The 27,555-nt window shown below is 34.7% G+C and overlaps 4 protein-coding genes across 4 annotated transcripts in view; all 4 read right to left on the bottom strand.

Moving 5' to 3' along the window:
• The window catches only part of LOC108576808, a 4,373-nt gene extending 2,776 nt beyond the window's left edge, over positions 1-1,597 (bottom strand). The window contains exons 1-3 of the mRNA XM_017939869.1: positions 1,403-1,597; positions 481-733; positions 196-311 (exon numbers count right to left, since the gene is read on the bottom strand). Of these exons, the coding sequence (XP_017795358.1) occupies positions 196-311; positions 481-733; positions 1,403-1,597 (564 nt within the window). The remainder of the gene's footprint in view (positions 1-195; positions 312-480; positions 734-1,402) is intronic.
• A 796-nt stretch (positions 1,598-2,393) lies between these two features.
• On the bottom strand, positions 2,394-6,627 carry LOC108576807 (odorant receptor 13a-like). Its single transcript, XM_017939868.1, has 9 exons — positions 6,433-6,627; positions 5,514-5,766; positions 5,240-5,343; positions 4,600-4,932; positions 3,832-4,107; positions 3,462-3,518; positions 2,984-3,205; positions 2,793-2,893; positions 2,394-2,739 (listed from the first exon to the last, which is right to left on the bottom strand). Exons 1-9 carry the CDS (start codon positions 6,625-6,627, stop codon positions 2,394-2,396), a joined length of 1,887 nt encoding a protein of 628 aa, XP_017795357.1.
• A 1,106-nt stretch (positions 6,628-7,733) lies between these two features.
• LOC108576806 lies at positions 7,734-19,767 on the bottom strand. Its single transcript, XM_017939867.1, has 12 exons — positions 19,573-19,767; positions 18,524-18,776; positions 18,228-18,331; positions 16,494-16,826; positions 14,913-15,188; positions 14,500-14,553; positions 12,363-12,623; positions 11,219-11,471; positions 9,729-9,832; positions 9,277-9,618; positions 8,026-8,301; positions 7,734-7,802 (listed from the first exon to the last, which is right to left on the bottom strand). Exons 1-12 carry the CDS (start codon positions 19,765-19,767, stop codon positions 7,734-7,736), a joined length of 2,520 nt encoding a protein of 839 aa, XP_017795356.1.
• Positions 19,768-22,380: 2,613 nt separating this feature from the next.
• LOC108576805 (odorant receptor Or2-like) lies at positions 22,381-26,948 on the bottom strand. The gene is made up of 6 exons (XM_017939866.1): positions 26,757-26,948; positions 25,096-25,348; positions 24,674-24,777; positions 23,944-24,267; positions 23,211-23,486; positions 22,381-22,449 (listed from the first exon to the last, which is right to left on the bottom strand). The coding sequence occupies exons 1-6, from the start codon at positions 26,946-26,948 to the stop codon at positions 22,381-22,383; spliced, it is 1,218 nt and encodes a 405-aa protein (XP_017795355.1).
• Positions 26,949-27,555: the final 607 nt, after the last annotated feature.

Genomic DNA, 27,555 nt, shown 5'->3' with positions numbered 1-27,555 from the left:
TTAGAATTTAGTCATTAGATTTGGTTACTAATTAATTAGATTTGCTTTTTAAGTTATTTTTAATTATTTTTAAAAATATTGCTAAATTATCTTGCAACTGTAAATTACACTGTTCTTACTTCTATCTTATTATTCGCAATAAAAATTTTTCTGTCTATAATAATGTTAATATATAAATATTGTTTCCCTTGAGAAAATTGGTAATACCTGTATTATGTAAGTAATTTCATAATATGGTGTTACGGATAATGGTAGATCGAACCACATATCGAATATATGTTCTCTATCCGATTCATTCTTTCCAAGATTTGCTAAAATAAAATTCCCATTAAATTACTGCTATTTAAATCTTTTTCAATTAAGCATGATTTTTTGTATCGTTAATTAACAACTACAGAAGTCTTCGAGAATGTTTAACAAAATGTTAGAAAAGTAATACAAAGATTGTCGTTAAATATTACTATTTCACTTGAGACTTACATACAAGTGGCCTTATGATATAGGAAAGAACTGAAGATTGAGAAAAAAATGACAAAACGCACACGAAGTAAATGCACATTCGTTTCGCCTGTGCCAAAACAGAATTCTCGTACTGATCGTAGTTCAAATGCCAAAAATTCTTCTGCATGTACTCAATCAGACCGAGAAACTTTTTCTTGTGTACGACTAGGGTGAAAATCTTGATTATATCCAAAACCATGGCTAAACCGTTGCCAGCCATGTACATGCAAACCTGTAGAAATAGAAATTAGACGTATAATTTGTTTTTTAAGAACATATGCAAAAGTTTATCATAGTATTATAACATATATCATACATTTTCCGTCTATCAATTAATTTTAATTTTACAGCTAATATAGAAAAAAATGCATATATTTTACTGTAATTTAAATTATAATCGCGATGTCTAAATAATAAAGGTACCATTATTATGGCATATTTTCAATATTCAAGTTTTCAATATACTTATTACATATCCACATATTTCTTGCATATGTTCACAAATTACATTTTCATATTTCACATATTTTCATTCACACTCTACTAACATTGCTTACCAAGAATTACCACTTACTTCAACACAGTATAATAAACAGAAACTAACAAAGCACTATTGTAAAAATAAAGCACCACGCTTAAAAAATGTTTATCAAATATTCTCACATTCCATTTGCATATTTGGACATACTTTAATTAACATTCACACTTTAATAACAACACTCACGAACAATTCCAGCTCATTTCAACAAAACAGTAATCAAAAACTACGGAAACAAAGTTCTAAAAAAAAAATACTGTGCATAAAACTGTTCATCCAAAAATATCAACCTTAAACCTAACTCATTATTATCCAATCTTAACAAATGAACGCTCGACGAAACGTCAACGACAACCCACTTACTTCAAAGTTTCCCCAGGCGAAATAAAGCCCTCCCAGCTGAAGCCACATGACAAAGAAGACCGTGACAATGGTATACAGAATCGCCGCGTTTCTGAACCATTCCTCTATACGATTAGCGGCGAACCAGAAGCCGACGACATACAGAAAAAAGTTGGCTAATCTAACGGAAACGTCTTGACGATATTTCAAGCTCATAGTAAAATAGTGATCTGACGGGACAATTTGAAATTTCACGAATGGTATTGTAGAACCTATCAATCCGAAAAACGATCGAACGTCGTAGCATGCCTTTGATCTTCCGCCTCATCCTTTATTTCTCCGTTCTATATGTTATACTTATCGTTAGTGATACTTGCGCGTACATTTGTGCCGGAGAAAAAGTTATTACAGTGGATAAGCGACCGTGCAATTGCCGATGTTCATGATGCACGTCATTTACGTGATCGATGAGTTATGCATGACTCAGGGAAAAGAATTATGGGACCCTCCGCGAGGTTAAAACGTGGTCGACAGTTGAACGTAACACGGCGAGAAACTGGAAGATTGGACTGTAAAACGAAGTGTGGTATTTTTTGATATTTCATGGAGGGAGAATGTTTCACTTGGGGAAGATTGAGTTGTTACTTTTGGGGTTGTGAAAAATCTGTGAATGGCCATGTTGATATGTGTGAAGTGAATATGTATGTTCCAATTTTTGTAGGATAGCAATCCAATTCTTATTAGCTTGTTAGTAGAAAATCATTCGTCGTTATGTTATTACTCATGTTAAAAATATACATTGGGTCACTTGGCCGCCGAGTTTGCACCCGACGTTACCGTGCCTCCCACGTGGAGGCGGACCCACTACTTCCATTTATGTTATTTAACTTATGGTAAATTTTTCGCTCAATCTTTTTACATGTGATATGAAATTTAATTTTGAGTCTATAGTTATGCCAAGATATTTGTATTCGTGTGTATGTCTAACCGTATTTTGGTTGATCTTAATTGATCATGGTCTCCTAACGTCTATTTTACCCCTGAGGAAAACCGCCACTATTTTCTTCTTTGAGACAGCCAGCTTATTCTCGTGGCACCAATCCTGCAGCATCGTCATGACAATGCTCCCATGCCATTCAAGCTCTACTCTGGAATTTCCCTTGATGACAAAGAGAATGTCATCAGCATATGCTAAGACCTGAACATTATCTGCTTCTACGGTATTAGATATTTGCCCCAGAAATTGCTCCAAGCACCAGTTCCAGGCGTCTGGTCCAAGAATGGACCCTTGGGGGCATCCTCTTTGCACCCGATGACTAATTTTTTGGTGCTTTGTTCTTATTACTATTATTCGTTTCCTGAAGTAAGTGCAAACTAAATTAACTAGAGTTGAACTGCAATTGGATTGAACCAGCCACGCTTTAATCTCCGGCCACCAAGGTGGTCAAAAGCACCCACTGTGTCCACAAACAGGGCAAGAACATACTTTTTATTTGTGAAAGCTATTTCCTCCTTAAATTAAAAAAAAACACCTTCTGTGCTAAAACCTTTTTTAAAACCATACTGTTCTTCGCTCGTTAAATTTTGTTCAATGCAACTAACCTGAATTCTGTCATCCAAAATTCTCTCAAAGATTTTGCTTGTAACCGGCAAAAGCGCGATAGGCCTATAAGCGCTCAGCTGTTGCTTATCCCCGTCTAGTGTTTTAGGTATTATCATTAAATTCGCTGTTTTCCACGTTGTGGGTATAACATTCGTTCTTAAATATAGGTTATATACAGAAAGCAACACTTCTGGCTTGATATGGCCTAAATTTTTGATTACCTCCGAATGGAAGAATAAGAATAGGTTCGAATTGTACATAACAATACAAAATTATAGAATCAAAAAAATCAATATTACGAATTATGAATTAACATTACGTTTTTAGGTAGATAAGAAGATAGTATTAAACCTCAATAATATTATTTATTATTGATAATCTGTTGTTTTTATATAATGTTTAGATACAACGTACAACACACTTTCTTTTAAATTTACATGCAGTGTATATATGAAAATAAAGGAATTACGAATTTACCGTGTCCTCGATACATTGTTTTAATAATGTGAAATACGACATTGATGTACTCATGATCTGTAACATAGGGAGCACAACAATAAGTGAATATATCAATTAATTAAATAAATGGCAAATTTAATCCGAAGATTTAAAACTAAAAAATTAACTTTTTGTATAATTCTAGCTTTCTGAATTTAAGTAATGTATTTTTATGGGCCAATTAATCTTCTAATTATTATAATATATTTATCTTCAATTAATTCCTATCAGAACTAGATTGAAGTCAATAGAAAACACTTTTATTAATAAGAAACCTTAGCGTTTGAAAGTTTGTAAGTTTACAGAAATTTGAAACTATTTGTTTTCAATTACTTTAGTATTTAAATACCTTAGTAAAGGTTTCGAGAGATATAGAAAAGAATCCACAGGCAGTCAAAGCGGAAGGTCGTCTCGCCCTCAAGATGAGCATTTGCAATTCTTTTCTTAGCAGTTTTCCAAATTTGTCCATTGGTAAATTTATCCATGGTCCAGCGTACACAGATTCAGCGATGTTCAGGCTTTCTGTTGTTATGCAATCGCAACTATACGTGAACATCCATAGTTGACTCATGCCCATCATCAAGAAGCACGCGAAAGCAACGCGCGATTCAAATGATAACTTTATCTGTGTGCCATTATATATATTGAAATCGTTAATAAATTATATAAAAATGAAACGATACTTGATTTCTACAGAAGTTCCTTTAAATTCTATAGAAATTTTTCAAAGAATTTCTTTTGTATAGAAAATATTCTACCTAAAAATATTCTTGCGAACATTTTATTCCACAGGTATTAAAGATTCTTCGTTTGTATTTCCTTAAACTCCGTAATTTAAATGTGCTTTATTCCAAAAGTTAATATTTAAATTGACAGAAAAATTAGTATTTAAGTTGACAGAAAAGCTAATATTAAATTTGTCACAAAAATTAATATTTAAATTGACAGAAAAATTAATATTTAAATTCACAATAAAATTAATATTTAAATTGACAGAAAAATGAATATTTAAATTCACAATAAAATGAATCTTTAAATTGACAAAAAAATGAATTTCTCTTCCGAAATGAAAATTTTCTTTTGTCATACAGTATTTATTATAGCTTTCGATACTCACCAGGAGTACTTGATACCCGATGAAGCAAATTAATATGCTAGACATTAGGACTTGTCCGAGTACGATTACCGTGAATACCTCTTCGAGTGTTGCACAAAATTCAATTAGTGCCTGATGCTGTTGAATGCAATTCTTAAACTTGATGTAACATTTCTCTGAGTATAATTCATCTGTGCTTGGATTTTCACTGCTTTTCACTATCTCGCTTAGACCTGACACATTGGCAATTCTGTATTGTAGTATACGAAACTGACCAGCCACGTGTAGACACAAAATGAAAAAAATGATATCAAAGCAAAGGTAACACGCGCTAACTTGGTACACAGATAAAGCCTGCGTGAGAGAAATGTTTTTATTACCTGGAATCATTTGTGATTTCTAAATTTGAAATTTATAAATATTTTCAGGTTTCACGAGAACTGTATACCTATCTTTAGAATTTAGTCATTAGATTTGGTTACTAATTAATTAGATTTGCTTTTTAAGTTATTTTTAATTATTTTTAAAAATATTGCTAAATTATCTTGCAACTGTAAATTACACTGTTCTTACTTCTTTCTTATTATTCGCATTAAATATTTTTTTCTCTATAATAATGTTAATATATAAATATAGTTTGCCTTGAGAAAATTGGTAATACCTGTATTATGTAAGTAATTTCATAATATGGTGTTACGGATAATGGTAGATCGAGCCACATATCGTATATATGTTCTCTATCAGATTCATTCTTTCCAAGATTTGCTAAAATAAAATTCCCATTAAATTACTACAATTTAAATCTTTTTCAATTAAGCATGATTTTTTCTATGGTTAATTAACAACTACAGAAGACTTCGAGAATGTTTAAAAAAATGTTAGAAAAGCAATACATAGATTGTCATTTAAATATTAATATTTCACTTGAGACTTACATACAAATGGCCTTATTATATAGGAAAAAACTGTAGATTGAGAACAAAATGAAAAGACGCAGACGAAGTAGATGCACGTTCGTTTCGCGTGTGCGATAATAGAATTCTCGTCCTGGTCGTAGTTCAAATGCCAAAAATTCTTCTGCATGTACTCAATCAGACCGAGAAACTTTTTCTTCCGTACGAGTAGGACGAAAATCTTGATTATATCCAAAACCAGGGCTAAACTGTTGCATGCCATGTACATGCAAACCTGAAAAAACAAAATTATACGTATAATTTGCTCTTTAAGAACATATGCAAAAGTTTATTGTATTATTATTACATATATCAAACATTTTCTGCTTATCAATCAATTTTAATTTCACAGCTAATATAGAAAAAATTTCATATATTTTATTGTAATTTAAATTATAATCGCGATGTCTAAATAATAAAGGTACCATTATTATGGCATGTTTTCAATATTCGATATTTTTAATATATTTATCACATATCCCACATATTTCTTGCGTATGTTCACAAATTATATTTTCATATTTCACATATTTTAAATATGATAATATAATTATATAAATGAAAAATATGAAAAATATGTATAATGATTAGAAACTAACCAAACGCAATTGTCAAAAAAACACTGTGCTGAAAAAATGTTTATCAAATATTCTCATATTTCACACATTTCATTTGCATATTTGGACATACTCCAATTAACATTCACACTTTACTAGCAACACTCACGAACAATTCCATCTCATTTCAACAAAACGGTAATCAAAAACCTCCAAAACAAGATTCTAAAAAAAAACACTGCATAAAAACTGTTCATCCAAAAATATTAACCTTAAACCTAACTCGTTATTATCCTATCTTAACAAATGAACGCTCGACGAAACGTCAGCGACAATCCACTTACTTCAAAGTTTCCCCAGGAGAAATAAAGTCCTCTCAGCTGAAGCCACATGACAAAGAAGACCGTGACAATGGTATACAGAATCGCCGCGTTTCCGAACCATTCCTCTATACGATTAGCGGCGAACCAGAAGCCGACGACATACAGATAAAAATTGGCTAATCTAACGGAAACGTCTTGGCGATATTTCAAGCTCATACTAAAACATGCGAAATGATCTGACGGGACAATTTGAAATTTTACGAAAGGTATTGTAGAACCTATCAATCCGAGAAACGATCGAACGTCGTAGCATGCCTTTGATCTTCCGCCTCATCCTTTATTTCTCCGTTCTATATGTTATACTTATCGTTAGTGATACTTGCGCGTACATTTGTGCCGGAGAAAAAGTTATTACAATGGATAAGCGACCGTGCAATTGCCCATGTTCATGACGCACGTCATTTACGTGATCGATGGGGTATGCATGATTCAGGGAAGAGAATTGTGGAACCCTCTGCGAGGCTAAAACGTGGTCGACAGACGAACGTAACACAGTGAGAAACTGGAAGATTGGACTGTAAAACGAAGTGTGGTACTTTTTTGGTATTTTATGGAGGGAGAATGTTTCACTTGGGGAAGATTGAGTTGTTACTTATGGGGTTGTGAAAAATCTGTGAATGGCCTTCTTGATATGTGTGAAGTAAATGGGAGTTACCCATGAATTTGCATGTTTCAATTTTTGTTGGATAGTCTGTGTTTGGTACAGAGTTTGAGAGTATTTTATTTGGTTTATTTGAGAAATCATTTGCATGTGTTTTTTTTTCCTTTTTAGACCTTTTTGGTGAGTAATTTAATTTTCATTTCTCTTGTTTTTCTTTAAATATTTGTCCAGTTTTTATGTATAGAATATATTTCAGTATGTAATTAATTAATTTAATTAAAATGGATTACTTGTTAAGTTGAAACGTTATTAGTGGACGAATAGAATTTTTGATAACTGGTAAAGTTCCTGGAAATTAATAGATTAAGATTCTTTTTTTTGATGCTGAAGTATATTAATTGGCACCCAAAAATATTTCAACAATAATTGGAATTATGATTTGATAAGAATTTATGTAATTATGATTAGAATATATTGCAATGCACACTTTTCAAAATATGTTAAAAATGATTTGGCAAGATTTGAATTGTTAAGGGAAGCTTATAGATAGCATTAACAATTAATAACTTTTTACTGCTACAAAACTATATCATAATGTTTCATGTAGAAATTATACAATAGTTTCACCTATACTATTGCATACTATCACAGCTAAAATATATCACGAACTGTCGGCATTCTCTGATCTTTGCTTCAGCAACGTAAAGTATGAGGCTGCGGTGCTTAAAACCTGTAACAAATGAAATAGAGCAATCAATTCCATTCCATGCTATTTATTTGATAAAAAGAAAAACGTATAATAACAATTTGTAGAATTCAATTGTTTATTGTGTCACTTTTCTAGCAAACCGACGATGTAATCTCAATTTTAATCTAAAGTAATTTCTAACGTCTGTAAAATACAGTCTAAATTCAGTATTCGTTACAGTAGATAAGAAAAGGGTGACGATTACCCCTGTGTACGTTTCTAAAGACACGACGAAGAATCCTCTGGCTGTCAAGCAACAAGGTACGCTCGATCTCATGATAACGAGCATCAAATCTTTCCTTATCATTTTTCCGTCTGCGCTCATTGGTAAAAGTGTCCAGGGACCGCTGTACACCGCCTCGGCGGTGCTCGTGCTTTCTCTTATGATGCAGTCGCAGCTGTAGGTAAACATCAGCAATTGACACATGCATGCTCCTATGTGAAAGATGAAAATCAGTCGGGTTCTGGTAGGTGTATTTGCCTGTAAAACGTAATATACAGTCATTTAGTTTTAACGACACTGTCAGATAATACTAAATATTAGGTAGGGTGTAAGTAACAGAGGTGGCATTGGTAGGGTAATTCCGGGAGAGATGGACCGGTGGGAGAGACGGACCAGCCAAGTATTTCCTTTTTTTTTTTATACGTGGAGGAAATCTTCAATAAGACATCCCGCCCCCCGGGGGTGGGATGCGGGGTAGTGTGGGATTCTTACCCACTAAAACCTCCACGGTGGTCCTCGTCGGGCACGCTAGGGAGGGCCACGGGAACTTTATACTCCTTCGGCAGCTCCCCAACCCATCTGTTTGCCGATGCCCGACCTCGGGGGGAGGTGCTCGACCAGGCAAGTATTTCCTACATTATCCGCCATATGTGGAACGCGTCAGTATTCTTTTGTTTTACATTTGTTTTACGGAAAGCGATCGAGCGTGGCTCTCGGTGCTTTTTGATCCATACCTGGCGGATAATGTAGGAAATACATGGCTGGTTCGTCTCTCCCGTCGGTCCATCTCTCCCGAAATTACCCTGTAATTTCATTTCTACGACTTTAACAATTCTCTGTAATAATATATTTTCTATGTAATATAAAAAAGAAAATTAAGAGACGTGACGTTAAAATTTCATCTCTACGATTTTAGCAATCTATGTAATATAAAATCAATTAAATTTCATATAGATTTGTTAAATAATATCCAAAAAGAAAAAGTGGAAGGTTGCAAGGGAATTACAGTAATTGCTTGAAAATCTTATTTAACTTTTACAAAAGGGTTTTATACATTTCAGAATTTTCTACATTTATAAATTTGGTGTCGTAATGTGGTAATTTCGTTCAATTTCAAAATTTTAATAAAACTCTTAATGTAACACAAAAATTTTACACAATTCTGTAATATAAAATATCGAAAATGAAAAATTATTTCTCGTTCTTTCTAAAAGAATAACTTCTCATACCAACCATAAGTATCTGAAATCCATCGAGACAGATCAACATGCTGAACATTAACAATTGCCCCAGAACAATGATATTGAACACTTTCTCGAGTTTGTTGCAATAAGCAATCAGGTTCTGATGCTGTCTGATATAATCTTTGAGAACGTTGTAACATTCTGTTGCAAAGCACGCCGAACTCACACTTGTCTTCATATTTCTCTCTTTCCTCTCTTTGTCCTTTAAATCGGTCATATTCGCCATTCGGTATTGCAATACTCGAAACTGAGTAGCCGCGTGCAAGTTCATGATGCATAAAAAATTGTCGAAGCAGAAATAACTCACGCCAATATGGTACAGAGACAGAACCTAAAAAATTTTCAAAATTCGAATCTTCGATTGAAATTAACTCGTATATTAATGGACAAATTCTTCATATTTTCTGTACTATAAAATAACGATAAAGGAAAAAACAATACCTGTAATGAAAAAGTTATTTCGTAATATGGCGTCATTGATAATGGCAAGTTGACCCACATATTAAATGGAAGTATCCTCTCTGACTCATTTTTTCCAATATTTGCTAAAATGAAAGCGCGAGCAACTTATTCTTTATTATTTTCTACTTTTTGTGCAATAAAAGTAATACACACCCGACTAGAATTTCAGTTAGGCATGCCTAAAGACGAATGTGGGAATAATGCGGAAACGATTAGGCACACCTAAATGCTGCAAGCCTAATCGTTACCGCATTAGGTCCTAATTCGGAAGGTATGATGCATGCCTAAGTTGGGCATTCCTAACAGTTGCCATACGTGGCCCAAATGGGCGTGACCCAGCGCACGCCTAAGTTAGGCGTTCCTAACAGTTGCCATACGTGTCCCAAATGGGCGTGGCCTAGCGCACGCTTAGGTTGGGCGTTCCGAACAGTTGCCATACGTGTCCCAAATGGGCGTGGCCTAGCGCACGCTTAGGTTGGGCGTTCCGAACAGTTGCCATACGTGTCCCAAATGGGCGTGGCCTAGCGCACGCTTAGGTTGGGCGTTCCTAACAGTTGCCATACGTGGCCCAAATGGGCGTGGCCGATCGCACGCCTAAGTTAGGCGTTCCTAACAGTTGCCATACGTGGCTATAATGGGGATGGCCGAGAGCACATCTAAATTAAGTGGAGTGGGGCTCTGAAACTTATATATAGAAATATTTACAGACATCTCAGTGTCGGACGTACGCTTGCGTGAGATCTTTCAACAAGATTTGAGGTTTCATTAATGTCTCCCAATGACAGCCTAATAAAGCTACTCTAATATGGGCCTAATGCGGTCCTAACGCGGCTTTCCCAATTAGGCGGTCGTGAATATTCCGTGTTACATACCGCATGCGGGCCTAACAGGCAAATTAGGCTAGCCTAATGCGGACCTAATATCTGCCTAACTGAAATTTCTAGTCGGGCATGCACATAAAAAAATCTGCACTAATATCCGTGCTTTCTTTTCGATAGATTTATTCGTTCATTTTCATTCTCATCTTGAGGAATTCAATTAAAAGTATACAGAGTGTTAAAGAAAGAAGGAGTTTACGATTTTAGGGGTTTGTAATTCTCAGAAGAAATATATAATTCGCAGAAAAAAAAAGTATAAATCGCGGATAAAGTATATTACAAATTCGTAGAAGAAAATATTTTCATAATGCTTTCAATGTAATATCTGCTTTTGTATTAATATATAATAAATTCGATATTGCCTGTATTTTTGGTGAATATGATGAATTGTCGATGAAGAAATTTTTATTCCTCTCGATTGAGTATCTAAACTCTAAAGATTTACAATCACCCTATTATTTAACACCCTATATATTTCTTAACTGAAGAAAAGTGTGCATGACGAAAATATAAATTTTGCGTTCTCTGAGGAACATTCAATCCAGAAGCATAGGATCAAGCTCGATGTATTCAACGAATCAATCGACTTACCAATAAGCGGATTAACGATGTACGAGATAACAGTTCCTTTAGTGAAAAGTGTGAAGAAACAAACGAAGAAGGTACATTGACGTTGGCAACCGAGCAAAATCTTTTTCTCGTAGTCGTCGTAATCTGCATGCAAGAATTCTCGTTGTAGGTGCAGAATCAAATGAAAAAAATCATTTTTGTGTGCAAGCAAGACGAGTATCTTGAGAAACGGTATTGTTAACGATAAAATGTTGCATGCAGTATATAAACAGGCCTGCAAACGGAAAAGGAATAAGTGCAAGTTATTATTATTATTATTGTTACATTCGAATAAAATGGAATCACTTTTTTTTTTTTAAATTGTGCCAATAGCTATAATCGCTATAACTTTCAAATTAAACAACGTTCAATATGTGTATATACACTGTGTAAAATATTTGGTAAAAATTTGGAACCATATTTCAATTTATAGCAATATTGAATCTGTTATCAATTTATGATAATATTGAATTTGCATTGAATTTCGTTTTCCATTGGAAATTTAACGTTGCAATGGTTAACATAATTTATGATTAAAAAAGGTTCTCAAAATATAGCAATACAGAATCTGTTATCAATTTCGTTATCCATTAGAAATTTAGTGTTACAAAGGCTAACGGTAATTTAACAGAGTATCTAATCTGATGAGATTAAATATCTAATAGGGTAATAAAAATCTCTTCAAAAAATTCTTAAAATAGCTCATTCCCCCTGAAACTTCTTTTCTGCCTTCCCATCGTCAATGGTTCCAAGCTTTTGAATAACACTGCAATTTTCAGGAATTCATGTACACTAATTCTTTCTCCAAATCTGTACCAAATATATAGAACCCAAATAAATTGTCCGTTTAAAGGGCAACACCACCCCGAGACACCCAAATCAAGCTAAACTTTGTCAATTTTTTCACAGCTAACTACTAACTGGAAAATTCCAATTCTTTCACAGGATGTAAACACAACATTCATCTATCATTCCCAATTTTTAAAAGCTACAAATCTTACCAAACGAACTTCGGAAAAATTCCCAAACTTCGCCCTATTCCCAGACGTCTCAGGCTGTTGCTACCTTAAAATCAGTCTCAATCCATTTCCAACACCTAAAGCACACAAATTCCCCTCGCACTTACACCAAAATCTCCCCACGAGTAATACAAATCCGTCATTTGTATCCACAGGGCGAAGAGAATCGCGATCAGCGTGTAACACAGCGTGATATTTCGTACTCGTTGCTCGAAACGGTTCGACGCCATCCACAGTCCAACGATCTTCATGAAAACGGACGTCAGGCTGATTGATATGTCATCGGTGGTGAAACTACTCATATCGTATCCGGTAATAATCAAACCGCTGCTGCACTCGGACACGCTTCGTATCGGATTATTAGAAAACTGGTCGCTTTGATCTATCGGCGTCTTTTATCTATCGATCGCAGCGAGGTTTCGCGTTCTATTTTGTACGGTTGTCCACGCGAGCGTTCCATCCGACAGAGACCGCGAGGGAAAAGAACAAAAGGAAAGAGAGGAGCGGAAAATGCCCGACCACCGCGCATCGTTCGATTGCTTCTTCTTTATTCGATAAGCAAAATGGCATAGATGGGGGATCGATGAGTTATGCATGATCCAGAGAATTACGAAACCCTCTGTGAAATTGAAGAACGGTGAGCAGCTGTGCACCGCGATGTCAAAGGAAATTTTCGCTCGTTAAATTGTGGCATGAGGAGTTTTAAGATGATAGTACTTGGATGGTGGTTAAAATGGTAATGACACGATCGAATCACTTGGGAAAAGAGGAAAGTGTAGTCGTGGACGAAGTAACGAGGAGTTTTCGATGCGTTGGACGAGCATTGAGATTTTGTACAGGTTTGTGTCGAGATCAGGCGATTGGATGGTGTGACATTCTGTTCTTGATTAGTTCGGGAAGATGCTGCGAGACGATGTTGGTGTTGATAGAAGAAGAAAATGTACAAGAGAACAGAAGAGTACGTACAAGGATAATTTTTTTATATGAAGTTTTCGGTTGGTTTGATCGAGTAATGAACATTGTTTCAGAAGGTTTTAGAAATTTTTGAGAGTGGTTTGAAGATTCTTAGGTGTACGTAAATCAGAGTGCTTAACTTCTTGCTCACAAGCAAATTTCCCCTCCCGAGGTTCTCCCACTATGCGACTGAGATGATCCCGCAGGAGTTGCGGCGCGGCGGGAGGACGCGAGAAGGAGTCCTTCCACCACAACTCCAGCGACTGCCTTTTGTTTATGTTACACATTCTGCGTGTTCGTACCAAAAAACTATCGCTGGAGTTGTGGTGGAAGGACTCCACGCGTCCTCCCGCCGCGCCGCAACTCGAGTGAGATCATCTCAGTCGCATAGTAGAGGAACCTCGGGAGGGGAAATTTGCTCGTGAGCAAGAAGTTAAGCAGTTCTGACGTAAAGTAATGTGGGGCGGTCTAGCGCAGAGGTAGCTAGACAAAAGCTACCGAAAGACGACGGCTGTGCGTGCTGCGTACGCGTGTGACCGCGGTGCGTCGGCGAGGCACGAGACGAGCGAAAGAGGCAGTGGTTAAGTGGCCACCGAGTCGTTTGTATCTATCATTTTGTTTTTTTTCTGTTTTCTTTATTAAATCTTACAACGTCGACCCGTTGTTGCTCCCTTCACCCTGTTCACATCCTACATTAATGAAATTTTTGTTTGATTTGATTGAGCAATAGATATTGTTCGAGAGGATTTCAGAAATTTTTCATAGTAGTTTGAAGATACTTAGGTGTACGTAGATTTATGAAATTGTTGATGGAGTAATTGATCGAGTAATGAATATTGTTTGAGAGGATTTTAGAAATTTTTGATAGTAATTTAGAGGTACTTAGGTGAACGTAAATATTTGTTGCTAAAGGATTCTCTTTATTTTACCAACAGACGTAATTGCATTACTTTGTGGATTTGGTTTTAATAATATGTTGTGAGTGACGGCGTGAATCTCGTGTGTTTGTTTTGAATTTGTGTGAACGTTCTAGGATAGACATGATCTATGGCTGATACTCGAATCGAGATTGGGGAAACGGGGAGTGTCCTAGAGAGAAGCAGCGGGTAAACAGTAGAACCGCGCGTTGTTAATGAAAACAAAGAGAGCGAGCCTTTTATGTATCGTTATCGTTATTGTGCAATTGTTATTATCAAATATATTCGTATTAAACGTTCAACCACGTGTTATTCACCCAGATTTGGGGTGAATACCCACGAGGGTATTTGACGGTAGCTATGCTTTAACTACATCTTCTACGTTATTTCTCAATAATGTGAAGTACGACGCCGCGGTACTCAAAATCTGTAAAAAAAGAAACGAGTGTTTCAGAATTTTTGGAAAATGTTATTCGTACAGCAAAATACGAGAGAAATTAATATGAAATTAATTAAATAAAGAAATTAGATTGCAAATTAAAGGACATAATTTCGCACATAAATATTTCTTTCTTTCGTGTATTGGTGTGTTGTATATAAACATTGTGTATGTGAAATTAATTATAAAAGAAAATTGGATTTTAGATTTGAAGAAAATTCATTTTACATATTTCATTTCGCAGATCAATTTCTTTTTCTTTCGTGTATTAGTAGAATATAAACGTGTTTACAATGTTTCTTTACTTTTACATTATATTTCGAACGAAAGTTGCATAGTGAACTCACCGTAGTATAAGTTTCTAAGGACACAGGGAAAAATCCATTCGCAGTCAGACAACAAACTCGTCTAGACCTCCCAATGACCATTATCAAATCATGCCGTAGCTTTTTGCCAGTTTTGTTCATTGGCATACCCGTCCATAGTGCCGAATACGCCGCAAAAGCAATATTATCGCTTTGTTCTATCACCATATTGCAGCTGTAGGTGAACATAAACAATAAAACCATGGCGCCACATATGAGGAACATGAAAATACTGCGCCTTGCAAGAGAAGTATTAGCCTAAAAATTAAGTAAATTAAAAAAAAGAACCTAACCAAAAGTATTTTTACTTAAATATTTCAGCAATTTTCCACGTTCTTTTAAATTAAGATTTGTCAAAAATTTGGAGCGAATTCCGATCGTGGTTAGAGGATCGTTAATTTCACAGATAAATATGTCTCTTTTCACAGATACAAATTTCAATCTTTTCACAAATAAATATTCCTTTCTTTTCACAGATAAATATTTCTTTCCTTTCACAGATAAATATTTTTCTCTATCGATTTAATGGAAAAAAGAATTATATATTAGTCTGTTAAATATAATTTTGATTTCCATCGCGTATCAAATTTAATTTGTGCACTGGAAGCTTCAAATATTTTTTCTTGGTTTTCGTACACGATGTACATAATACTTTTCCAATAAAAATTCGAAAAATACTGTGCTGGTTCAGTGAAAAGATTTTCTACGAAGAATATGTGTGTACAAGTTCTCCTCGATTTTACAATGCAAAAGTATATTTAAAAACGAAGCCATTTGTCCTTAATTGTGCACTTCGACAACGGTGAACGAATGTTCGTAATTCCGCGCGAAATATGCTAATCAGAAAGTGCTAGAATCACAGATGAAATTTCGTCTGTGAACTGCACAATTAGATTTATGCATTAGGTTGGTACACGAGAAGAGACGTTCTCTTTTTCTTTTTTTCTTTCAACTGAAGTTTCAAAGCTGTGTAACTTTTTCAGACCTTGATGCAGTTAGGATTATCGTATATCGTGTAATATACTTCTTCAAACGACCTCTCATTTCCGTCATTTCGCTCTAATCAATACGGGATACTTTGAAACCGGGCGATATTTTTAAATGTAGATCCCTCGTTTTGAAATAATTGAATTTAGTCGAAAGCACTGAGTTTCGAGATTATTGAATTCGTCGTAATTTGAACGAACGAGAAGAATGAAAAGTATTAAGCGAATGTAGACTTATTTGATTCTTCTTCCGTTGCCTAACGTGTGACAATAACAAATCACTTATTTAACGCGTTATTTTACCGATAAATTATCGAAAATCTCACATATTTTTCAAATATTCTTAAGATCCCTTCGTTCGTCCATATTTCGTTTAATAGCGAAATATAAAAGATCTGTGAAAGTTATTATTAGAGAAGTTAAAGAGTTAAGAAAAAATCTCATTTCGTGCAACAACGAAAGATAAAAAATTCGAAAAAGTTACAGCAGAATATAATATTTTTTGGAATTTTGTCTTTTGGATATGATTTGAATAATTTTGCAGCTTAAATTCAGTTGGAGGAAGTGAAATACTAACCAATAATATCTGATAACCAAAGAGGCAAATTAACACACTGAACAGTAACACTTGCCCAAGTATAATTTTCGTGTAAACGTGTTCAAGCTTCTCGTAATAATCGATCAACGTTTGATGCTGTCGAACGTAACTCTTAAATTTCTCGTAAGATCTACGTGTACAGTCTTCCAATACAGATTCCATATTTTTCTCGCTTATCTGATATTGTACGTCGGACAGTTTCGTCAATCTATACTGAAGTATGCGAAACTGGCCACTCAAATGCACGCTCATGATGCAGAAAATATTGTCGAAGCAGAAATAACAGATTCCTGTGAAATACAGTCCTGAAATCTATCAGAAACAAAGATTATTAGTCATTTCATATGGTAAAAACCGACGGAAAAATATCGGGGGACCCCAACAGGAATCGAACCCTTTGCGCGCTACGCCAACCACTCCCCCTCTATTCTCCCTCGTCGGTTTCCTATTTGGGTACGGAGGCCCCGATACTACAATACGAATAATACTCATTTCATAATTCTACCAAGTATTTCAGCCAATTCAATTCTTTGGGATAATAAACATATTTGATCTTGTTAGGATGTGCTCGTGGCAGTTGCAACCAACTTTCGAGCCTTGTCGCTTTTAGCACGTGGTGTGCCGACTAAATCTGATAGGTTCGTCTTCGAAGGAGCCTTTCGAGCCTTGTCGCTTTTAGCACGTGGTGTGCCGACTAAATCTGATAGGTTCGTCTTCGAGGGAGCACCACCGTGATTAGGAGGACAAAACAACTATTACTATTGGTCTAAACTTCTAAAGGAGCGACTCGTGGTGTGGTCAGATGACTTCTGTCTTTCCCTTCCGCGAAAGGTCCCACGACACCTCCGTGCGAGGACGCATCGCGGGGGTGAGGCCCTCGGATAGGTTGAGTACATTTTTCGATAGTGGTGGGGAAGGGTGGTTGGCGAAAACTATTGGTTGAAATCATAGGTGGGAAAAACTACACGAAAATGCCACCCCCCAGACCATAGGTCACTCTCAGGTACCAAGCGTACCCTTGAGTGACGCACGCGGGAATTCCGAGTGCCCCGAACAATGACCGTAGCAGACAATAACGTTAAGACGCGCTTCGGCTCTGGTGACCGTATGAATGCAAAAAATGTACAAGTTAAAAAAGGGGCGAAGATTCTAAGTCGAAAACAAGGCAATAAAGGTGAAAGCAAGTTCTTAGATTGAAAGACTACGATTGCCGTGGCGTCATAAAATTACCGCTGCTACGAAACGAGCGAAGGCGAAAAATATATACAATAGAACTACATGCTAAGAAATCTAAGGGTCGGGCGGCTGACATACCTGTCGAGGATTAAACAGATCTAATACCTCGAAAATGATCAGAGATAGAGAAACGGTGGAAATCGACAAATTTCGTATTTTACAGGGACAAAATTTGAAAAATACTAATTTATTCATTATTTTCTATTTTTTTATAATTTTCAGTTTTCAAATTTGAGATATTCGATCAAATATGGTTATTATCCCCTTATTTTTCAGGGCGATTTTCATTCCTTCATTGTGGGCTATTGTTGACATTAAAAAGTAGGTGTCGAAGATTTTTTTGAGAGCTATCATATACCGAAGATTCGTCAAAATCGGTGATAATTATATTACACACGACACGGTAACTTAATGTTGATTTTCTGAATATTGATAAGGTAAATCGCGTGAAGGTAAAATTGTGAAAACTGGAAATACCTGTACAGCCAACATTCCTTCGTAGTAAGGCGAAACAGTCAGAGGTAAATTGAGCCACATGTCGAACAGAAACGCTCTTTCAGATTTGTTGCTTTGACTGTGCACTGAAACAATTTCGTAAATTATTAATTTTTTTCTACAAAACAATCTCCTCTACTGGAAGAATAAATTTTTTGAAATGATTATATTTCGGATTTTAAATATATATGTACAACACATTTATTCCTTCGGTAAGGTATCTGTTAATGAGAAAAGTATCGTTGAAATTAGAGAAATGAATGTTTTTTCGAACTCACTGATAAACGGTGTCGCTATGTAAGATATTATAGCGCATATGCCAATGGTAGTGACGCTTGAAGTGAAGATGATGCAAGTTTTTTTACAATTATCCATAATTCTTTTCTCGTGAAGATCGTAATCCACGTTCCAGAAATGTTCGTACATGTAATCAATCAGACTCATGAATTCCACTTTGTGTATTAGTACGACAGTTAGCTTGATCGTAGTTAAGATCACGCTCAGTAAGTTGGTACTAACGTAAAGAATATCCTAGAAACAAACCACTGTAAAGTAACTAATAATAGTAATAATAAATATTCATTCAATCGTAGGTGGTTTCATTAGTTTAGATACTTAATGTATTCGTTGCTTCATAAAAATGTTTATTTCTTGAAATTAATTGCAGTTCTTATTCTGACAAACACGGTGCTTATTTTATCGTCGTGATTCAGAAAAGAAGAACATTATCTGTATTCTGTTGTAATTGCTGTAAGTATTCCTGCTAATTCGAATTGTAAATGGGTAAAGAAAGAAAAAGGAGAATAGGAAAATAAAGATTATTGTATATTTATAATAAATATACCGAAGAAATTGAAAAAAATTAAAATTGTCATACAAAATGACAGAAAAAGCGATTCAAAGAAGAATAAAAAAATTGAAAAATCACACTTATGTCAGACTAAAGGTTTGCTTAAAGTAATTTAGTAGAGAACGTGTTAAAAATACATTCTTGAAGCTTCCCATATTTTTCAAATAATTTTAGAAAGCATCAAATCATCCTAAATCCTCGTAAAATAAACATTGTCCTAGAAAATGACAGAAAATGTGATTTAAAAAAGAAACAAAAACATGTTTAAGTCATACTAAAGGTTTGCTTAAAATAACCTAATAGAAAAGGTGTTAAAAATACATTCTTGAAGCTTCCCATATTTTTGAAATAATTTTAGAAGACATCAAATCTTCCTACATCCTCGCTAATATTCGCTCAAAATAAAACCTACCACAACCGTGCACCGAACTTACACCAAATTACATCGTACACATAGAAAACATTCGATACACTCACGCCTTTATAGAACCAGGTGAAATACATATCTCTCGTTTCAACCACTATGGCCAAAAACATGTTCCAAATCGTGTAGGCGACCAACGCTTTCCTTTTACGATTCTCCGCGTGATTCTCAGCCCTCCACAGGCCGACATTGCGCAAGAAGAATTTCGACAAGTTGATCGATATGTCCGAATCCTTCTCCGTTTGCATAGCGACTGTACAGTGTCGAAACTTCTTTGCTACCTAATGAATTAAGTATTTGTCACGCGAGTTCTCTGCATTATACAAAATTCAGTTCCTTTCCCTCGCGCAGCGGTTTATTATCGATTCCTTTTTTTCTTCGTCGTATTTTCCCGTGTCTTCTGTATTCTATTTCAACGAGTTTCTTCTTTTTCTTCTAGGACGGCGTTTCGGGGAGCGTGAAACGCAAAACGTAGTTGCCGGTTTTCACGGATAGGAAAAAAAAGACCAGCTGGAGTGATTGACTGATCTGTTGCTGCATTATTTAGAAGGGGCCAGTGATCACGCTCTGCAACTTATCGTTATTTTCAACTTCACCTGTGATCCATTTATCGCGAACTGTACGTCTGAACGTTGTCTAAGTTCTGTGAGGAGTTGACGATGGAAGAACATGAATGGAATAAAGAGGAGGAAATGGATGATGATGAAACGATGAATTTGAAGATTTCAAGCGGTGAATCCGGTGTTGTTTTGTTGTAAGTACTATGCAGCGAGCGGGTGAATCGTTGCTTTTTTTTTGTGTTGTAAAAATGTTCGAATGTAAAGGTTATATGGTTGCAGTTTGAAATTCAAGCGTGAAGAATACTTGGCGGTTGAGAATAAATAATTATGAAAGGACTATGCAAAATGTGGAAGTGAATGAAAGAAAAAGTGATTCAGGTAACAATTTATGTTTTTATACGTGAAATGGGAGAATTAACGTGATTTCGTTTGATGGAGGAGGAATTTGAATTATGCATACTGACGTGTATATGCAGTATATAAATATAAAAATATCACGATTATGTTTAATTTCATTAAGTAAAGAAGAACAAAATACAATTGCTCTATTTTTTCATGTGTTATCTGCTAAAAGTAAAATTTCTATATTCTTCACATTTTATTTTTTGAAAGATAAAATTACCAAAATGAATTTTTTAACGAAAAACTTGTGAAATCAAGGGACAGCAGTGGATACTTTTTTATCTCCCTTTGTGTTTAATATTTGGTTTAATAAAAATGGGAAGATCACCTAAAAATTATTTAAATCCTTTTTCTTCTTCTTTTGTTAAGATTAGAAGTATGAACATTTAAAAGTGTCAGGATAAAAATTTACAAAACTACAAATCACTTCTGAAACGGTAAAACATAATTGCACAAGCGTTTTGTTTTAAATAAACAGAATTGCCGGAGGTTCGATGTGGAAACAGTATTAAAAATTGTGAAAAAAGTTAACGAAACCTTTATTGCTAGAAAGTTATCCTTGTATTCGTGCTGATCATGTAACGGGTACAATCCGTGAATTTATATTTCTATCAAATATAAATGACGGAATTTTTTTATGTACAAAGCTTGGTACCGCTTATATTATGCACACTGTCGAAATAGAATACATTACTAACTATTGCTGTCCTCTATACGTTGCCTTAACAGTGTGAAGTACGACACTGCTGTACTTATAACCTGCAACAACAAAAATAAATAATTCATTTCGTTGCAAGATGTTTGTTTCATGAAATGAGAAATTCGACGAAAATGGTTTCAAGGTGCTTTATCGTCGTTTATAAATTTTCACTCACTTGTATTCGTTTTAAAAAAATTGTCTTAAAGCATTATTTAAGTATGAACCACTCAGACGCGAAAATGATTAACTTCACATTTTGATATTCTTCTAATAATTAATACGAAAGGACACGTTTAATGCTAAATTCTACATAAATGAAATAAAATGTAATAAATTTAATTTTATGGAGTTAGTCACTTCTCGTATTATTCAAAAATGACAAATATCGAAAGACGAAAGAAAGATGGATGAAAGTCGTCGAAAAGGGTAGAAAAGAATATTTCTATATTTGCGAATTAACCCTTTCGCTGCGGTAAACATTATTATTGCCGAAGAGAACGGAACGATGTGATATCGGACGGTTGCAAGAGTTCGTGCCCGATTTTCAGACGTGGTGAGAACCTTGTCGACTTCGGCACAGATGTTTCTTTTAGCGTAATGTTACATTCCTATCGGAAGATACACCGCTTGTGTTTTATTTTCAAATAATTGTTCGTTTCGTTCCGTTTCAATTTCAAATGAAATCTGCTTGTGCACGTACCGGTTGTATTTTATTTTCAAATCGGGCACGAACTTTTGCAGTCATCCACTACTTGTGAACAAACGGACTGAAGATTCATTGTTGAGTCGAGAATTGTATGATAATTTTTTTTTTTTGGTGTTTTGTGAAACGTGTTTGAAAAAGTTTTGGTAAGTTTTGTTTAGGGTTTAACGATTAGAAAAAGAATTATTACTGACCATGTGCTTGGACTTTTTTGATAAAGAAATAGTTTGTACTTTTTCTTTTTTGGCTAACAGACGAAGTTTTGGTTTTGATTGAAAATCAAATTTTTCGATTTGTCATTTTGGGTTCGTATGGTCGTTGGCATTTGGTGTTAGCTATGTTTCAACTATTTCTGCTTCTTGGTTTCGTAACAGTGTGAAGTATGACGCTGCGGTACTTAAAATCTGTAATAAATCAATAATTAGGTTTATTCGTGAAAATCAAATTTTTCGATTTGTCATTTTGGGTTCGTATGGTCGTTGGCATTTGGTGTTAGCTATGTTTCAACTATTTCTGCTTCTTGGTTTCGTAGCAGTGTGAAGTATGACGCTGCGGTACTTAAAATCTGTAATAAATCAATAATTAGGTTTATTCATGGATTAGGAGGTAGGTTTTGAAGTGAAATCTGATATAATAGTAACTATCGTTAATTGTTGTTTTTTTTCAAGCAAATGTATTAGGTGTTTAAATTAATTCAGTATCCTTTTTCATAAACGTGAATTTTCATTTGCAAAGTATCAAATACAATGTTAATGTTCAAAACGATCTCCATTATCTTGGAAGACTTTCCATTTATCGAATTTTCTTTTAACGAACTCTTTCGATAGATTAATTTCTAATATGTCTGAGATGTGACATAATCTTCCACAAAATAAATTATTCATTTACAAAAGTTCGTGTTCTGTACGGCCTTAGTATGGTGTAGCATGTGAGTGTAGTACTCAAAATATACAATGAAAATAGAAACAGAGGACTTTATTAGATATTATTTTAAAACTGCAGAAAAATACTCGAGATACCATGTTTAATCTATAATGCAATCATTAGTAAAATTTTCTAATCACGTTTTAAAAAGCTATTTCAAGAATATTTTTCAAATTCGAGTTTTGCCTTTGAAGGAGAAAAAAAATCTAAATTTTAACAATAGAGAGTCCATAAGTGCAATTGATAGTCACTATAGATCTTAAAATTAGTACTATTGTATCAGATTCGATCAGTTCTTAACAAACACTTTTTTTACTGTTTTCCAAACTTATTAATTAAATATAAAAAAAAGTACTTGAAATACTCTAACATCGATATCGTGTGAAATGTTGAATGAATTACCGAAGTGTACGTTTCCAGTGACACAGGGAAGAATCCACAAGCAGTGAGACAGCAAGGTACTCTAGATCTTCCAATGACGAATGTCAAATCTTTTCGCAGCATTCGCCCAGATCTGTCCATTGGCAAGTGAATCCACGAGCAGTCGTATATAGCATTGGCCACGTTCAAGCTTTCTCGTATCAGGCAATCGCAGCTGTAGGTGAACATCAACAGTTGGCACAGGCATCCCGTTAGGTGAAACAAGAAAGTAAGGCGCTGCATAATGGGAGTATCTTCCTGTGGTAATTATATCATAGATGTAATTACTCAACAGCGGTGAAATAGTAGTAAACAAACATTACGAGACATAAAAATCGAACGAATATTAATTTATTGCAAATTTATTTACGAAATTAACTATTTATTCGTTAAAAATTTATTTACGAAACTAAATATTTACGAAATCAAAAACACTACGAAATATAAAAATAAAAATTCTACGTCCTTTCGTACAAAACATTTCCAATTTTTTTCTCGAAAAAGTTAACGATTGTTATAAATTAATGTTAATAATTGAATATTTGCTGTTAGAGTTGAAAAAAAGAAAATGGAGCTAAACGTTACCAATTTTGAGAAAAGAGTAAACACTTTTTATTCTATATACAAAATATCTGATAAAAAGTGCAGTTGAAGTATTTTGATCAGAAAATAAGAAAACTATGATATTGCGTTGAATTTTGTAATACCTACTAACCATCACCAAATATCCATCGAGGCACATTAACAAACTGAAGAGCAACACTTGTGCAAGCACAAATATACCGAACACCTCTTGAAGTTTGTTACAGTATTCTATGAGTGCTTGATGCTGTTGAATGCAATTTTTGAACTTAGCGTAGCATTCGTCCGAATTGGACGGTGTTTTTTTCGAAATTTTATCGCTACGTTCGTTTGCACCGCACACATTCGACAGTCTGTATTGCAATATTCGAAATTGAGTAGCTGTGTGTAGATTGATCATGCACAGAAAATTGTCGATACAAAGGTAGCTTATGCAAACGTACATTATGATAAAAATCTGTAGCGAAAAAAGACATAAACTGGTGTAAACGATTTCACTGTAACTTTTTGATAATTGGGTAGAAAAATATTTTTAACTTAATTCTCAATTTCCTTCTCTTAGGAAAATATTATACAGGCAGGTCTAGAGTAATTGTAAATTTAATATTATTTGCTGAACATGCACCGTGAAAAAATGGCACGAAATTTTAAACTTATATTAAAAATTGAAATATTCTTGTATATTAAAGTATCGTTGTAAATTTATTATTATTTTCAGAACAGATTAGGTAAAAAAGTATCGGAAAAATTTCAATTCAAATTAAACATCGAAAGTTTAAGTTACGGTACAGTGTTTATGAAATAAAAAATCAACGTTTGCAATTATCGTGAATTGAACACGGCAAAGAAAAAATTCACGTTACCTGTATCGTAAATAATATTTCATAGTATGGTGTGATGGTTATCGGCAGGTCAATCCAGAAGTTGACTATAAGTAACCTGTCGGATTCATTTTTTCCAATACTTGCTGAGAAGAAGTACCAACTGATTATCTTATCTCGTTTCTATTTTACATTTAATTACAACGAAGAATTTCATTAATTCAATTAATGAAAATTCTGAGTAATAGTAATTGGAAACTATTAACAAACTTCGTTCTGATTCAAGCAGATTAATAATACACCAAAGCAGAAATGTGATAAAAAAAAATTTCCTATTCATATTCTTAGGGAACAAACGTGAGTTATGTGAAAACTGGAAAAATTATCAGGGTATTTGTAATGATTTGAATTCTTATTTCATTTTAATTCTTTATAAATTTCAATTAATCGTAGAAGCGACTCACCTACAATTGGCCTGATTATGTATCCAGACACTGTCCCATTAGCGAAGAAATTAAACACGCATATAAGGAATGTACAAGTGCGTTTACACTCGTTCACAATAATTTGCTCCTGCGAGTCATAATCCGAATGCCAGAAATTCGTTCTGGCGAATTTAATTAATTCCAAAAGTTTTTTCTTACTCCACATCGAGAGAAAGATCTTGAACAAACTTATGCCCAGTGTTAGAATGTTGCACATTATGTATACAACGATCTGTAATTAAACAATCATAAAAAGGAAAGCCGCATCTCGACGACAATATTAATCGTTCATGTTTATCAGCTGATCATTTTTTTTTATACATTTCACAAAATATTCAAGATACTTATTTTTTGAAGAGCTTCCAATAGTTTGAAACTGTAATCTTGCACACGAGCACCGTGTATACTCAACAAGTTCTTCGCAACCTTTTGGTCATAAAATTTTTAACAGTATTTATGTATAAATAAAACAGTTGCAACATATGCAAACAACTTTTTAAGCGCACTTTACTTCAAAATCCTATTAATTTCGTTGACACTTCAAATTGCACCACAAATTTTTTCACTTCGAAAAACTACGAAAATTTTTTTATAATTAGTTTACTTTATTATAAAGCTACTACAAATTGTTCATCGCTATTCCAAAACCGAAGCAAGCATCGATCATTTTATCTAGCATCAGCGACAATGAAATAAACTGCGGATTTTTATGGATTTGCAGGAAATTTAAAGGTACAAAATTACACAGAATGCAGGTATATGAAAAAATATCGAAATTGTAGTGCTTCTTATAATACCTGTTAGGTGAAATAATTTTCTACCGAAATTCTTCATTTTTTCCTATATCCTCAAAACTGTAAATTTGCATAAAAATCATTACATCGACAAGAATGCTTCGAACGTTAAACCCGTCTCGTATTTTTCAAATTTCTAAATTTTCGCCACGTCCGTAACGTTGATTCCCACAATTACGGAAGAGTCAGGGAAACACGAACTAATTGCGAATACGCATATACGATGCTGTCAGGAAACCATGAATATTTCCTCCATTTGCCACATGATCGCTCGTACCGAATGCAATTCTAAGCCGCTAACGAAAAATAGTTGACACGCACACAGGTAAAAAATTATCGAACGACATTTAGGACATTACGGACAGCAACGGTTTGGCTTTTCTATTAACCCCTTAAACTATGATTTTCTTTCTGACTATGCATCTAAGCGTCAGCCATTTTCTGTTTTAGTACTATATCAGGTAACAAAAACTACTCTGTCACAGATTAATGACACTTAGCAATCCCTCAATCTTGTAAATTCAAACGAAAAATAGGATTCCAATGAATTCTTCTTACCAATACAACTTCTTTTCTCACATCTTCGCTAGAATCTCTGCCACGAGTCTGACGCGTTGTCATATGTGAAGGGGTTAAAAATTGGTTTTATTTTTAAATCTTGTTAATGCTGATTATAAAACTATATAACCAGATAATACGCCTTTGTGTATAAACGATAACAAAGTTATTACCGTTATAACATTTTCTTTTATTCAACTTTCTCCTTAGGTGTTCGTAATTCCCCTGCTCTGCCCTAATCATCTCACGTATCCTCGAATGGTGTTCGATAATTGAAACTATACTTACGCTGAAATCACCCCAGGTGTAATAGATATCCCTCGTCTCAATTACCACAGCGCACACCAGCATAAATATCGTGAAATTCTGCGCGAATTTTCTTCGACGTTTCTCCTCGTAAGTGTCAGCTAACCAGAAGCCGATAATTTTCAAGTAGAAAGCCGTAACGGTCACCGCTATGTCCCTGTTATTCGAAGTCATTCTGACTCGTTAATGACCGAGCGTTCACGATTGCCGGTTCCCGCGAGAACCTCGCTTATCATCTGTATCACAGGTGTCCAAGTCCGCGACTTACTTTGATCCATCGGTTACCCTTTGCCAGTGTGTCCTTTCCGTTTCGCGCATACTCCTTTGTGGGCAGCTGGCTATTTTGAGTGTCGGCGTAATTGCTATACTTGAGTGTGAAAAGAAAGAACGACAGAGAACGTCGTGTCGGATAAATTATGCAAGATTATGGCCCTGGATGATAGCGTGGCGATCAGAATGTACGTGATTATGGCTGAACACTTCTGCTGCTTCGAAGTCTTTCAGAAGTACAGTGCACTATGATTCAACCATAATCTGAAGATCGTCTGTCGGTGAAACAATCTCACAATTTTCATATTTACGTAAATTTTTTTCAATAAAGAATAAATATATATGTCTGTCTTTAATTTGCTAGGTGATGATGTTTTCCGAATGAAATGTGAAAGATAATTGGGTGAGCTGATTCGTAGTGAAGTGTATCATTTCTGTAGGTAAGTTAATTTGTGTTTTTATTGATTCTAATTTGGGCTGTATGGTTTTAGCTCATTATTGTTTGAAAAAT

The sequence above is a fragment of the Habropoda laboriosa genome, unplaced genomic scaffold (assembly GCF_001263275.1).
Source record: "Habropoda laboriosa isolate 0110345459 unplaced genomic scaffold, ASM126327v1 scaffold544, whole genome shotgun sequence".
In the NCBI taxonomy this organism is placed as follows: domain Eukaryota; kingdom Metazoa; phylum Arthropoda; class Insecta; order Hymenoptera; family Apidae; genus Habropoda; species Habropoda laboriosa.
This window is presented reverse-complemented; position numbering and strand designations above follow the sequence as displayed.